Below are 15,193 nucleotides of genomic sequence, written 5' to 3'. Positions count from 1 at the left end.
TATGTGTAGCGGTACGCAAACATGTAGTATTTGATCGTTCTAAAATAAAACTTGGTCCCGACGAAGGCGCCTCTACAAAAAAGTGCAATAGCTCGAGTGGCGAGAGATGTTAGTAAATCCACTATGGGTGTTTGAAGCAGAAACGCGCCGTGGTTGATTTTTTTCGCCCCCTACAGGTGCGCACCGCTATGGAGATATTCCGTGCTTCGGCTACACGAGTGCAACGTATATTGAAGCGCGGCTCACAAATTCGCTTCCCCTTAAGCATTAATACGATCTCTTATTTGCACAGCTGCGCACACAGCAAGAGAACGCGCTCCAAATTCTGCAGCACGCGGTTTATTCCGTTAATTGAAACGGCCAACGTCGCACACGCACTCGCAAAACGCGCGGCAGGCGACATGCACCACGGACGACATAAAGCCCTCACGGGTAAATCACAACTACAGGGGCAAATTTCTTTGCCAAATTTGGCAGCAATTCGGCAACAATCATTCTAAAGTCTGGCAACTGAGTAATGCAAAGCCAAACAAAATTTTGCAATAATCACTCCAAAGTCTGGCAACTAAAATATGCAACGCCAAACAGAATTGTGCTGGTGGCGGTATATATTATCATGCTGAAAACGTAATTTCAATGACGGCGTGAACGTAGGATATGTTTAATTCACGTGTGATTGTTGCGCTATCTACGTAGTTTAATGGCGTCACTGGTACAGGGGAGCACTTGAACTTGAGAGTTCCCGGGGCCTGACTGTGCTAACTAAACGCAAAAAAAAAAAAAAAACAGTCTCACACACAAAGTAAACAAACAATCAAAATTCACTTCATAAAATTTTCTTCATTTTGTATTACAATTGCGCTAATTATTATGTAGTTTTTTATTTTCAATTGGTTTAGTACTTATTGCTGGCTTTAGCACAGAGCACCTACCAGTGGCTATTGCAGTGGCTGAAACAGCCGGTTAATCCGAAAATGGCGTCTTCGTAGGTGTGTGCGGCGTCTGAGGTCTTGTGGCAAAACGTCGAGCTGAACTTCAATGTTTTTTTGAACGCGTCACAGGGAGATGGCAAACTATGCCACTGCATCGGGTGGTCCTGTGCGGCCGCCGAGAACGTTCAAGACAACGAAGGATTCGGTAACATTTTCTTCTTACCAATGCTTGTTCTGTACCGTTGTAGGCGCGTGCTGTCAGAGTAGGACTGTGCATTTTTTAGACCTTCCACGGTGCATATTTCGCTGCACGCTGTGGTACTTTAAGTGAACTGGACGAGTACAGAGCGTGTGTGATGTTACACCTGATAGGTGATTGTCGACTCCTGCTCGTTAGAATTTTATCTGTGGGTCGCACACGAAGTACTGAACACGCCCTTTCTGCTGTTTTCATTTCAGAATGGCCTGCTTATATCGGTTATCAGGTCGCTCTCTGCCAGGTATGGCTTACATGTCGTGTCACAGGGTATTGATATTTCGTAGGATGGATGAGCTTAATTTCACTGCTGTCTACTTATGGCTTCGCTTCCACCATTTTCTCCAACCTTGACAGTCAGAACAGTGCCGATCGTGATCGCGAGAAAGCGAAACTTGAGAAGGACTTCAAACGTAGCGATCAAAAGTTGGATGACTTGGTTGCACGTGAGTAATAAGTTTCCTCGGCGCTCGCTTAGGTTTATTTATAAATTGTGGATGCGTTAAGAGCAACATTTTGATTTTACCACGTCGTGCACGTATGTTACGCAATTTTTAAACGCTTATTTGGATCATAGGTGTGTGGATAAGGTTATTCACTAAATTTAGTACGAAATGTAGAATTTCTTTTCGCCTACTAATTGAGCAAGTAACGTCATTTTTGCAGAAAACAAGGATGACCTCACGCGTGCAATGCAAGATTTCAGTAAGATTTCATCTAGAATATCAGGCAAGTATTTTTCTTTTTTGCGGTGCTTACTTTCAACACTTTTACGCAGTACTGAAATATAGGCACCGAAATTACAGCATCACGAAGCAAAGTGCAGTGTATCAAGGAAAAGTTGACAACTTGCAAGACCCTTCTTCACTGCAAGCGAGATGAACTAAAGAAGCTTTGGCTAGAGTCTGTGGAGCACAAGCATGTTCTCCAGCTTCTTGAAGAAATGTAAGTTGGTAAAACATGAAAGGGCTAGTGATCTGCAAATATGTGTCATTGAATTTGATTGTGAATACCAGTATTCATTTTTATTGTTCTGATGGCTCAGTATTCCTGCTTTTATTTGCAGTGAATCATTAGTGGAAGTTCCAGACAAGATTGACGCTTTTCTCAGTAAAAAGCAATATCTTCATGCCACTCAGTTGCTTGTGTCTTCCGGTCAGTAGAACTTGCTTGGTGGACTTGTTCATATGTTGCTTCTCACCACTGTCATCTTCATCTCGTTCATTTGCAGTTAATCTTGTGGAAGGAAGTCTCGAAGGTGTTGAGGCCCTTAAAGATGTGAAAGGAAAGCTTATCTTCAAAAAAGAGGTAAGCTGTTGCTGCAATTGAAGGTAGATACTTGGGCTTGTTGATATGGGACTTTTGCTTTTTCTGTGTAATAGAAACTGGGGACAAATAGGCAGAGTAGATTGTTTGTCGGTTAAACATACCAAAGCAATTTGGGCTGTGAGAGGTGATGTAGCGGGGGAATGGGGATAATTTTGACCACCACAGGCTCTGACGTCACAGAGTGCATGAGCTTGTAGCATCTTGCGTCAATCAAAATGCAAACTTATCCTGCTCGAAACAGTAATTTTCGTTAGTGATTGCTCCAAGCCTGCTCTAAAATGACGCTGAAAGAATGAGAAGGATGAACTTTTACTGTTGGACTGACTTTAGGTCCTAAAGAAATGGAAAAGAATTTGTGTACTATCGTGCCTGTGTGCAAAATTATCGGCTATGATTTAATTTCTGCGACAACAACTGGCTTATTAAGTATCTAGCCCATTTGGCTTTTCTTTTTCTTTCTCAGCTAGACATTCAGGCTAGTGTGGTGAAATGTGAAAAATGAGCAGGATTGCGTTTATCTCATACCGATGATCTACTGCTTATTTGGCAAGTTATATGGGACTGTGGTTGCTTCTAAAATGTGGCACTCAGCTTTACCAGTTTGATTCGATTTTTGCAACAAATACATCTACTTTAAATTATAGCTCATTTCACAGTACAATTTTGAGAACCTGTCATGTTTATTTCATGAAATTTATATTGATTGTTGTCGGTTAAATATATTTCATAATAAATATAATTTTGCAAGATGCTTCAACAATGCTCTGAACTCCAATTAATGTATGGCAAGCATCTGCTCCTAAAGCATCAATAGCTGCTGCAAAATAGCATTTTTTTTTTCTGTTTTGAAAACACTTATGGCTGCTCCAAATCGGTACTTTTCCTGCTTCAAAGAGTCAAAAATCAGTTTCATTACTGCTATTGTGATGGCTAGGCCGAGTCACCGTTGCTTCCAATATATTTTATGTGTAAAAGCTCGTGGAATATATGAAACTGGCCCATAAAAACAAGGGGCCAATTATTTGCAGTGAAACATGCTTGGCACTTGCTGGAGAGGCTTGTTATACTCGTGTTTTATAAGGCAGAACTTCTTAGACAAAGAAGTCAAAGGATTTCTGTCTGTGAGCATGTTGTCCAATTATAGATACTTATTCAGTTTCGGAACTCTCTGCTTCACTTTCGGGGAGCAGGCGGCCGGCTACAGTTCCCGCCCCTGCGGCGCTGCAGTCCAACTTTGCGCCAAGTAAACGAGGGTCGTCGCTACAGCTAGGCGCAGTGTAGCCGGTCAGCAGTGTAACACAACACCACGACTTTTTAATTTAGGCACGAGGAGTATAAAGTCAAGCCTAGATGTGTATGTAGCATCTTTCCAGGTCGCTTTAAAAATAATAGCTTGCGTAAGCGGCTAGGCGAGCATTTGTTGATTAAAAAGCCGTTTTATCGCCCTGTAACTTCTTGTTCTTCCAGGTAGTAGAAACAAAATTTGGAGCTCAATTGTATAAGGTGCATCTCAACAAAGCCTCGGTAAAACCTGCGGCTCATCTGGTTCCAGCCTGGTTGTTTACAAGTTATTTTCGCGAGTCTAAGGAAACGGATCTTTGAGGCTGTGCAGCAATAAGCACCTAAGCTGGCCGTACTTTGAAGTTAAAACTGAGCAATTGCTGTTAGGTATCAGCCACGTTTAAAATCCCACTGAAACGACGCTATTTGTCTATTCAGCTGGTATAAACAAGTGCATTTTCTTCTTCTGAAGTATTCAGATTTATGGGTGTCTATGAGTGAATAATACTTGGGATCATTAAAAAAATTCAAATTTTGTGAAAATAGGAAAACATCAGTGCATTAATACACAAAAACACTTGTCACTATCACACACTAGTCATGACCATTCGAATTTTAAATAAGTGCATAGATGAATTCCTGTAACAATTTCGGCTTGTGAGGAGTAAACAAAGCATAAGCCAATCAGCTGTGTACCTATAACGATCTGTAGATATTGCTTTTGTTGCATTATGGAGGTACAATGAATGGACACTTCCTTCACTTCAAGTAAATCAACTAGATCATTGAGAGTCGTTGGAGATGCTGTCTTAATTTTTCCCCCCCCCCCATTTAGCCGGCGTATCTCAAGTTTTCTCCGTTCTCGAGCGGCAGTGGCACAGATCAAGCGTTTTCTTAATTCGCTGGTGGCAATTTGAACCTTGTTCATGGTTGTTTTTGCCATTCTGTTTTTTTTAGTGTTCTTGCTAAAATGACACAAGACACACATACCCCAGTCATACCCACACAGTCCTTGTAATGAATATTTCTTAGCGGTGCCCTTTTTCCTTTTGCTGTGCCAGTAGATATATTCTTTGAATTCTGCATTATAGAAGATTATTACAGGAGGTTTTTCCGCCTCCTCAAGGATCGCCGAACTCTAGTTGCAGGGAAGCTTAAGCACACTTTTTTCCAATTGCTCAAAAAAAAAAAAAAAGGGAGTCCTCCAAAGGAGCGCGTACTTGTTGCCGGGATTCTTCTGGTAGATCGCAAGGCAGGAGCAGTTGGTTGTTGTACAGGTACCTTTTCTTTTGCGGCTTTATGACAAGTACCTTGGGAGGTTTGCAAATAATCAAGGTAGTGCATCATTCCTCAATGCCCAAGCACCTTGGTTGATTCAGACTTCTCGATTCATGATATGCTTATGTCTTCAGGAAGTCGCTTTCTCGAAAGTGAACATCGTCCACCTTGCACGTCTTTCCCAAACTTCCTCGTGGATCTTTCCCACTTATGCAGTAACAGCGGGTCGTACGGTGAAGAGATGTGCCATTTCTCAGGGCTTTTCCTGTACCCACTGGTGCGCCCGGGCACAAAACACATCGCTGTGGTGTCCGGAAGGTTTGAGCTACGGTGCACAGGACAGTAGCAACAGTAGAATTAACCTCGGGAGACGTACACAAATGCTCGATCTGTCCACACGTGATCAATGCTTAGATCCTGCCTGCTATGTCAACAATCTGAGAGTTTTCTACGTCATAGATGTCTGACTGTCTTGGTCACTGTAGCTGTCAAATTGTCTTCAGAAGACCGTGGAAGCATGCTACATGTACAGTAAGCAAAGAGAGATACACACAGAAAAAAAAAGTGAGACCGAATATTGAGACGGAACACACAAAATTGCCCCGCAGGGGCGCCTGTGAAAGCAGGCGTTTGTTGTGTAGCGACACCACGGACCCGAGCTAACGGGGGAGTTTCTACTCCCTCTCACGCCTAGCCGTGCGTGGCTTTGCGGTGTCCGGGGAAAAGGGGATCCTGGGGGTTGAGCCGACGCTGGGTGATTGGACCATTAAGGCCCCCCGGCAGAGGCAACACGCCCCTTTGGCCCCGGCTTCACGTAGATGGCACCCCTGGGCTGACCCACCCAGGGGAAATCGGCAGTCGCCTTTTCCTATCTCTCTCTCCCTACATCTTCGTCTTTCTTACTTTTTTAGCTTTCCTATCTACTTCTCTCTTCTGCTTACTTCCAATTTTCTCGGCGGCAAGGGTTAACCCTGTGCAAATAGCCTACCTCGGCCTGGGCACATTGGGTTATAGCAGAGTTGTACGGCTGACGTCTGCAAGCTTTCAGCATCCGCAAACTTGCAGCGTCCCCTCGTTGGGCTCCGTTGTGGGTGGCCGCCAACGCTGCTGAACAACATACAATTAGCATGCACAAAGCATTCCCTTTACTTAGTGATCGTGCCTCCTCAAAGCGGGTACGCACCGAAGATATCAATTTGTTCATCCGGCCAAGACGGATCTTTCCTCATTTCCACGTTATACACTGCGAAAAAACTAACAAGCAAGCCAGAACTGTATCCCCCTTCATAGTGGCTAGGTGCTTAACCGAAACTCTCGGTGCCGGGTACAAGGTTACCAAAATGGCCAGTGGAGATCTACTCCTTGAGATACGTGACAAAGACCAATTCGATAAACTGAACACCCTCACAACGTTTGGAGACACACCCATCAGTATTACGCCACACAGGTGCATGAACTCATCTCGCGGGGTCGTATCGGACGTAGATTTGCTTGACCTGACCGAAGCTGAACTTCTGGAAGGATGGAAGAGCCAGAACGTGACAAACGTACAGCGTATTAAGATCAGAAGAGATCAAAAGGAAATCCCAACCAAACACTTAGTACTGACCTTTGCTTCGAGCGATTTGCCGGAAACCATTCAGACTGGGTACACAAAGACAACCGTGAGGCCATATATTCCCAACCCCCGCCATTGCTTCTAATGTCGGAGATATGGCCACGGCTCGCAAAGCTGTCGTGGCCGGAAAACGTGCTCTGTGTGGAGTCGGGGGCCATGCGTCTGACAACTGCGAAGCACCTGCACACTGTGTTAACTGTGGCGGTAATCATGCCGCGTACTCACGTTCCTGTTCTTTCTGGAAAAAAGAAAAAGAGATCATCACTTTAAAGATAAAATAAAACATTACATTTAAAGAAGCAAGAAAAAGAGTCTCGCCATTTTATGGCCCCACATATGCTGATGCGGCGCGCCAGGGGGAAGTGTCGCAGCAGCCCTTGCCACTCCTTCGGCCTGCGCAGAGCGAGCCATTGGCTGTGGCGCCTGCCCCCAAGGCGGCAGTAGGTGAGTCTACTCCGCCTACTATTGAACAGAGACCAGAGACTCCAGGGTCCTCGGGTCTCAAGGCCTCACCTCGCCAGGCGAGGCCCAAGCTTCGAAAAACCAGCTCGCATGAGCGGGCATCGAGTGCCTCCGAGGAGACAATGGATACGGCGGCACGGCTCTCTGGAGCGCGCCAAGAGAACTAAAAAGCTCGTAACAGGGCCTGATAATAGCCCTGTTACTTGAGCTCGACCTTTCAGCTTAAACAAGTCACTCCCTTAACGTACACACTGCACTACTTTACTTTCAATATGGAAACAGAAATTATACATTGGAACGTCAGAGGACTGCTTAAAAACCTCGACGACGCCCAAGAACTTTTATACAAACACTCGCCTCAAGTGCTGTGTGTACAGGAAACACACCTAAAATCCTCTAATATAAATTTTTTACGTGCTTACGTCATATACCGAAAGGACCGAGATGATGCTGTGGCGTCATCCGGTGGCGTAGCCATTATTATTAACCAAGGAGTAGCGGGTACACATTTACCACTCCAGACATCCCTTGAGGCGGTGGCTGTTCGAGCGGTACTTTAAACAAACTCGTCACCATCTGCTCTGTGTATGTACCTCCCCACCACCGTCTTGAAAGACGTGAATTCCAGTCTTTAATAGGCGAACTGCCCGAACCTTATTTGCTTCTTGGGGACCTAAATGCACATAGTGGACTGTGGGGCGATTCTCGCTGTGATGCACGAGGTCGTCTCATTGAACAATTTCTCTTCTCTTCCGGTGCCTGTTTGTTGAATAGGAAAGAGCCAACATACTATAACGTTGCCAACAAAACTTACTCGTCTATAGACCTCAGCATCATATCTCCTTCACTCCTACGCTTACTGAAATGGAAAATCATAAATAATCTATATGGAAGTGACCATTTTCCTGTAGTGTTGAGTTCACAAACAACATATGAATGTCCTCTACATGTTCCCAAATGGCTGACAAACAAAGCAGACTGGGAACAGTTTCACAACACTACACGTTTGAGTTGGACAGACATATGTAGGTTAAACATAGATGAAGCTGTGCAGTACTTCACAGCTTTTCTAACTGACGCAGCAGCCAAGTGCATACCGCAAACATCTGGAATGCCCGGCAAACGACACATCCCATGGTGGAACACAGAGTGTCGTAATGCGCGAAAGGAACAGAACAGGGCATGGAGGTTGCTTCGGAACTCGCCAATAGCTGAAAATCTTGACACCTTCAAGAAAATAAAGTCTCAAGGCAGGAGAACGCGTCGGCAGGCCAGAAGAGAAAGCTGGCAGAAGTTTTTGTCGGGGATCAATTCATACACACAAGAGGCTAAAGTCTGGAACATGGTCGGTAGGATAGCAGGAAAACAAGTACACACACTTCCACTCGTAAACACTCAGGGTGATACCTTGGAAGATCAGGCAAACTTCCTCGGTGCACACTTTGAACGGGTATCCAGCTCGTCCCACTATACTGACACTTTCCAAAAATATAGAACAAGAATAGAAAAGCAGAAACTCGAACACAAATCCACTAGATACGAGGCGTATAACCAAGCTTTCAGTCTAGCTGAGCTTGAACATCTCTAAACTCCTGCAGTACTTCTGCCCCAGGTTCTGACCGTGTGGTGTATGAAATGTTAAAAAACCTACCAGCCAAAACACAAAAAACCTTACTTTGTTTGTACAATGCTATCTGGTCTTCTGGCACTATCCCTACCTCCTGGAAAGAGGCTATTATTATTCCCATTTTGAAAGAGGGCAAGGACCCTTCTTTAGCTTCAAGTTATAGGCCTATTGCACTTACAAGCTGCTTGTGCAAAGTCTTCGAAAAAATGATAAACTGCCGACTTGTACATATCCTTGAAACAAACAATTTGCTCGACCCATTTCAGTGCGGGTTTCGAGAAAGTAGATCCACCACAGACCACCTTGTTCGTATCGAGGCACAGATCAGAGACTCCTTCGTCCATAAACAATATTTTCTCTCTGTGTTCCACGATATCGAAAAGGCTTATGATACAACATGGCGTTTTGGAATTCTAAAAGACCTGTCCCACCTTGGCGTGCGCGGAAGAATGTTTCACATAATCGAAAGTTACCTGTCAAACCGGACATTCCGTGTCCGAGTGGGCACGGTTCTTTCCCAAAAATTTGTCCAGGAAACAGGCGTGCCACAAGGTGGTGTACTTAGCTGCACACTGTTTCTCATCAAAATGAATTCCTTGCAACTGTCCATCCCCCGCAATATGTTCTATTGTACATACGTCGACGACGTCCAGCTTGGCTTCAAGTCATGCAAATTGGCAATGTGTGAGCGGCAGGTTCAGCTGGGTTTAAACAAGGTCTCCAAATGGGCAGATGAAAACGGATTTCGACTTAACCCACAAAAAAGCACGTGTGTCTTGTTTTCTCGAGAGGCATGCACTCGGAACCTGACATTCGACTGAATGGGCAACGTCTGTCTGTCAAAGCCGAGCATAAATTCTTTAGCTTAATCTTGGACAACAAGTTGACCTTCGTGTCGCACATCAAGTATTTAAAAACAAAATGTTTAAAAGCCATGAATGTTATAAAAGTGTTGTCACGTACTACTTGGGGTAGTGATAGGCAATGCCACATGAATCTGTATCGAAGCCTCATTTGCACCCGCTTAGATTATGGGGCTGTTGTTTATCAGTCTGCAACTCAAAGTGCTTTGAAGATGCTGGACCCCGTGCACCATTTGGGCATTCGCCTTTCTACGGGTGCTTTTCACACCAGCCCTGTAGAAAGCCTTTACGTTGAGTCAAATGAATGGTCGCTTCATCTACAGAGAACTTACATGTCCTTTGTATATTTTCTTAAGGTGAAAGCAGACAAGAAGCACCCCTCATACTCTACTATTAATGATCTGTCGAGCTACATTCTGTTTCAAAACAGGCCTTCGATGAGGCAGCCCTTCTCAGTTCGCCTGAAGGGTCTAGCTGAAGAAACTGGAGTGTCACTTGAACACAGTTTAATGGCTCCTGTAGCATACCCGCCACCGTGGCAGTGGCAGACTACAGACTGCGATGTGTCTTTCCTAGAAGTTACAAAACATGCACCTATTGCCCATATCCGAACATACTTCCTGGAACTTCAACACAAATACACACGTCCTGAGTTCTTTACAGATGCCTCCAAGTCTAACTCCTCTGTGTCCTACGCTGCTGTCGGCCCATCCTTTTCGGATGCTGGCCCTCTACATCCAGGCACAAGTATCTTCACAGCGGAAGCTTATGCGATACTTGTGGCAGCTAAACGCATCAAACAATTACAAATACAAAAAGCAGTAATTTATACAGACTCCCTCAGTGTGGTAACGGCTCTGCACAGTCTTAAAAAACAAAAAAACCCGGTCCTTGTCTCACTTTACTCCATTTTGTGCACACTCTACACACTCAAACAACATGTTGTAGTGTGCTGGGTGCCAGGGCACCGTGAGATCCAAGGCAATGTGAGGGCGAATTAGCTCGCTGCATCCATCCACAAAAGCACTGCCCCTACACCCATATTAATTCCGGCCCTTGATCTTAGGCTGTCTCTCAATCGAAACCTCAGGGACTACTGGCAGAGCAAGTGGGATACACACACACAAAACAAACTACACATTATTAAGCCACACCTTGGTCATTGGCTGCCAGTATCAAAATCGCGCCATACAGAGGTAATACTAACGAGACTCAGGATAGGACACACATACATGACACACACACATCTTTTGTGCGGTGGCGATCCACCATTGTGTGACAAATGTAGTGAGGCATCAACAGTCCTTCACGTTTTAATTCAATGTAAACAATTAGAAACTCTAAGAAAACAGCATTTTCCATTACCCTACCGACAACATATACCTTTACACCCTGCAATGTTCGTTGGTAGGGAACCGCTTTTTAGTCATAAATTATTGTTAGCGTTTTTAAAAGAAATTCATAATTTTCATATCATATACCCGGGCATCCCGTAGCACGACCTCTCCAGGGAGGTTTTTGCTGCGGTGGCTACACAGGAAAGCACTTGCCTCACGGCCCTTGGAGGCAAGGGTATGAACGAGTGAGGTACTTGTGCTAATGCCATACATGTCCACCATCATTTTAAATTATCACCAACTTTTGTCGCCTATTCACACCACACACACATTTCACGGCATGGTCATGATTTTATTACTTGTATGTTTTTACCCGCCTTACTGCGAGGAATTTTATGGCCCTTATACAGCCGCTAATCACAATCATAATCCACATTTCTTGTCCCATGAACTGGCGCTCTTTGGCCTTCAAATGGCCCTTGCGCCAAAAAACGCCATATATCATCATCAACACACAAAATTGCTGCAGCAGTGAAGCCAGCGGAGAGCAGCCGGTTACTTGGTGCAAAGTTGGACTGCAGCGCCCCCACACTTCTGTGCAGCAAATTGCACCTGCTTCAAAAGCAGGAGTTTGGAAACTGAAAAAGTGTCTATAAATGTTGGTCCCAAGTACATAAGTGATATCATGTGGGAGGTAATCTTTTTTACTACGAGACAGCAACCACACTTACTGTGGTGAGCTTGAAGTCATCCCTGATCTGTATGTCTTGAAGGGTTTTTTTTGTTCCTCAGCCCATAATTCAAGTTAGAAGCTGATATGCTCATCTTAGTACTTCTCTCACTCATTCTATCTGCCTGGAATGCTCATGCCAACTTGCTGCTCTCACCAGAAGCACTGGCAAAGTTGGCATGTGAATTGTTGGCCCCCATTCAACATGGATGTTTTCAGCCTGATGTGAAACTGCTGCTGTTTTGATTCAATTGATTGTGGCAATGTATGCATATATGTCGACTTGAAGCAACTTTGGCTGGCAGCCAAACTGCTGGGTGTTCAATGTCATGATTAAAGAGGCTACTGAAGCAACTCTGCACAGTTTATAGCCTATAAATCTCCTTCAATCACGCACTATGATGCATTGTCTGGAGATGCGTCAAATTCACATGAGATGATTTCAAAGCACTCAGTGTTAAATTCTCGGAAAGAAAATGACAAATTGTTTTGTTTTATGTGAGTTTCAGTAATTAGTTAATTAGTGTGTAACTCAATATTTAATTATCCTACTATCAGTCAGCTTTTATACTTGCATAAAAAGAATAAACTGTTAGGCCCGAAATGTATGCACAGTTTTTATTTATTGTTGCTGTATTTCTAACAACAATAAAAACTCTTGACATTGGTGCTGGAATGCGATACGTCACATTCGTTGAACATAGAAGTGTGTCCAGCAAAGTGATCTTGTGCACCAATACTCAGCATAATGAAGTTAAATGATCACAAGTTGTCCACTCGGGAGGCCTGTACAAATGTGCACACTGAGTTTCAAGCCATTTGATGAAACAAGCAGTGCGTGACGTACTGTCGAAGTTGACATGTACATTTGTACACACCGTCACTGAAAGGAATAAAACAGTTCCGTGGTACAGGAACTGGTATAGCGCATTGCGGTAAAGAAGAAATGGCTGAGCAGACCAACCGAAGAGGACAGAGTGCTAACTTCCAGGTCTGTCCTCTTGGGTCGGTCTGCTTGGCCATTCCTTTTTTACCGTAATGCACTATAACAGTGCAAGTATGACAAACCAACTCACCGAGTCTTCAACACTTGTGTCCGTGATTCAGGCAGGACATTTTCATTTCATTAGCCCGTCACCATTATTTGTAATAATCTGCACATTGTATATTTTCTGCAGTTTTCATGAAGATATACTGTGCTGTTTTACAAACGTTTTTCGCTGCCACATGGCGGCATCTTGGGTGTTACCAATAGTTTTTGTAAATGCTTGAGGCCCGTGTGCTTATAATTAGGTGCACGTTAAAGAACACCAGGTGGCCACAATTTCTGGAGCCCTCCACTATAGCATCTCTCATTATCATATAGTGGTTTTGGGATGCTAAACACCAACAATTATTACAACGCATAAGCATTATATTGTTGAAACATGGGCGTATGTGTGTCCAACTAAAGCTGTCAAAATTCTGTAGATAATCAACTTTGTAGGGTTTCAGTTAGGGGAACACAGGCATAGCAAACGAGGCCTTTGTAAAGAGAAACACAAATGATGGCTGTATTGTAAACGCTCCCACTGTGCCGCAGAGGGGTCTAGAGCACTGCATGGACCAAATTTTGTGGCCTGTGCCCACTTTATGGAGCTTGGATCCATGAAACAAAACCAAGCCGTGCATGTGCAAAGGCCCAACCTGTACATGCTGGAAGAAACTTTTGTTCAATATTGTTACGACGGGGCGTGTTTATTCAAGAATGAATGGCAAAGAGTAGCCGCACCGACACCGAGCTGCTTTCAAAACGGACCACTTGAGCACCTTTTCGATATACGTTGTGCAGGTTTCCCCGGGGATTTGCGCTCATTGCTCAAGAGTTTGCTCGGCACGCTTCTTCTTCACTGCCAGATCCCTGAAGCATATCTTCATTTTATCGACGAATTTCCGCCACGTCGTCAGACTTTCTTCATGGTTTTCAAACCATATAGATGCGTTTCCTTTGAGAAAGAGTCCCACATTGTTGAGCTGGCCTGTGGCATCTCAGCCATTAAACCGACTCGCCCGTTCGTAGGAGCTGAGCCATGCGTCGACATCTTCTCTAGCTTGTCCAGCGAAGGATGGGGGCTGGATGTAGGAAGCAGGTGGCTCGGTGGCACAGTGGCTCGGTGGCACGCAACACGGGAAGCAGGTGGCTCGTTGTCGTTGTTGTGAGACGCCATTTCAAGTAGCAGACCAGCAAGATGCTGTTACAAAGGCCGAGACGCCAACACGCTTCCGAAGGCGCCACAGCTCTGAACTCCGCCGAAACGGTCACCAGCCGCTTGGTAGCGTGTGTTACTCAGCTCGCGACTGCTTCTGCGCAGAGCTGATAGACAAGCGGACGAGACGACGGTGAGTTAAGGCAAGGTTTATGTACAGCATAAAAATACAGGCGTTACGAATTCGGCACTGGGGCCGACAGCTTAGGGACTCAAAGAGCCGAGATGTCTTCTCTCGCACGCATCCTTTGGCTTCTCTCTCTGTTACGAAGCGCACTGCCGACGAGGTTACAATGGGTGAAACGAAACTCGCCGCTGCCAAGGACACCGGCTGCGCCGACAGCATGGAGAGTCGAAGCGACAAGAGGCTTCTCTGACACATAGGTCTACTGTTGGCGATGCACCGCAGGGCTTTTTTTATAGGCACTGGGGATCCTTTGAGTAACCAAATGTCCAACCAGAAGCGCCGCTGGCCATGATGTCAGAATCCTCCAATGGGGCCCGCCGCTGCCCGTGGTTGCACCAAAGACGAGGGATGTTGCTACGCTCGCCAGACTGGAAGGCGCCAATTGCTTCAACGGGCTCGCGGGCTGAGGGAGCTCGCATTGCGTGACAGACCAGCGCCGCCGCTTGATGACGTTGAGTTGATCGCGTCAGGTGGACTCGATTGCTGGCCTTGACACAGATTGCCTTTCGCAGAGGCATTGACGTTCGATGTGGACTCGCAGGCGTAAGAGCACCCCCGCCACCAGACAATGCGCCGGAAAGATGAGCTGCTTCCACGTGGCTCGAATGTCGGGCGCGTTCATTCGCCAGGTCCCTCCAGGTTCGCCTCCAGGGCCATGGGGAGAATGCAGCTCCAGATTCCGTTCCGTGAACACATCCCATTCTTGAAGACGGATCCCAGCTCCACTGGCTTGTCGCCACAAGTTGCCGGGCAGCTTCGCTCGTTTCTTCTGATGATTTTTGGTCTCAGCACTTGTCGATGGTTCTTCAACTTGTCAAGACAGACAACACACGACACAAGCAAGTGCCCTCGGTCACCCGACAGAACACCAGACAGAGTATAGTACAACATACACCTAGCTACGTGTCTATAGGAATTTCGTTCCCTCTACATCAAGAGGCACATGTGGGACACAAGACTCCCAAAATGAGAATTCAAATTTTTGCACGTACAACAACGTAACGAAATAGAGTACAACATAAAGTTGGCATCACCCTGGACGAGAGC

General features: G+C 45.3%; 1 protein-coding gene across 2 annotated transcripts in view; it reads left to right on the top strand.

The window, feature by feature from the left end:
* The first annotated feature begins 948 nt into the window (after window positions 1-948).
* Sec8 (exocyst complex component secretory 8) overlaps window positions 949-15,193 on the top strand; it is a 117,125-nt gene continuing 102,880 nt past the window's right edge. For both annotated transcript variants that reach the window (XM_037426751.2, XM_075876189.1), the window contains exons 1-7: window positions 949-1,137; window positions 1,392-1,432; window positions 1,546-1,634; window positions 1,855-1,917; window positions 1,995-2,133; window positions 2,255-2,343; window positions 2,420-2,496. In XM_037426751.2, coding sequence (XP_037282648.2) covers window positions 1,066-1,137; window positions 1,392-1,432; window positions 1,546-1,634; window positions 1,855-1,917; window positions 1,995-2,133; window positions 2,255-2,343; window positions 2,420-2,496 — 570 coding nt within the window. In that variant the 5' untranslated portion in view covers window positions 949-1,065. The remainder of the gene's footprint in view (window positions 1,138-1,391; window positions 1,433-1,545; window positions 1,635-1,854; window positions 1,918-1,994; window positions 2,134-2,254; window positions 2,344-2,419; window positions 2,497-15,193) is intronic.

Source organism: Rhipicephalus microplus, chromosome X (assembly GCF_043290135.1).
Source record: "Rhipicephalus microplus isolate Deutch F79 chromosome X, USDA_Rmic, whole genome shotgun sequence".
NCBI classification, from domain to species: domain Eukaryota; kingdom Metazoa; phylum Arthropoda; class Arachnida; order Ixodida; family Ixodidae; genus Rhipicephalus; species Rhipicephalus microplus.
The sequence above is the reverse complement of the archived record's forward strand: the minus strand, read 5'-3'. Positions and strand labels throughout refer to the sequence as shown.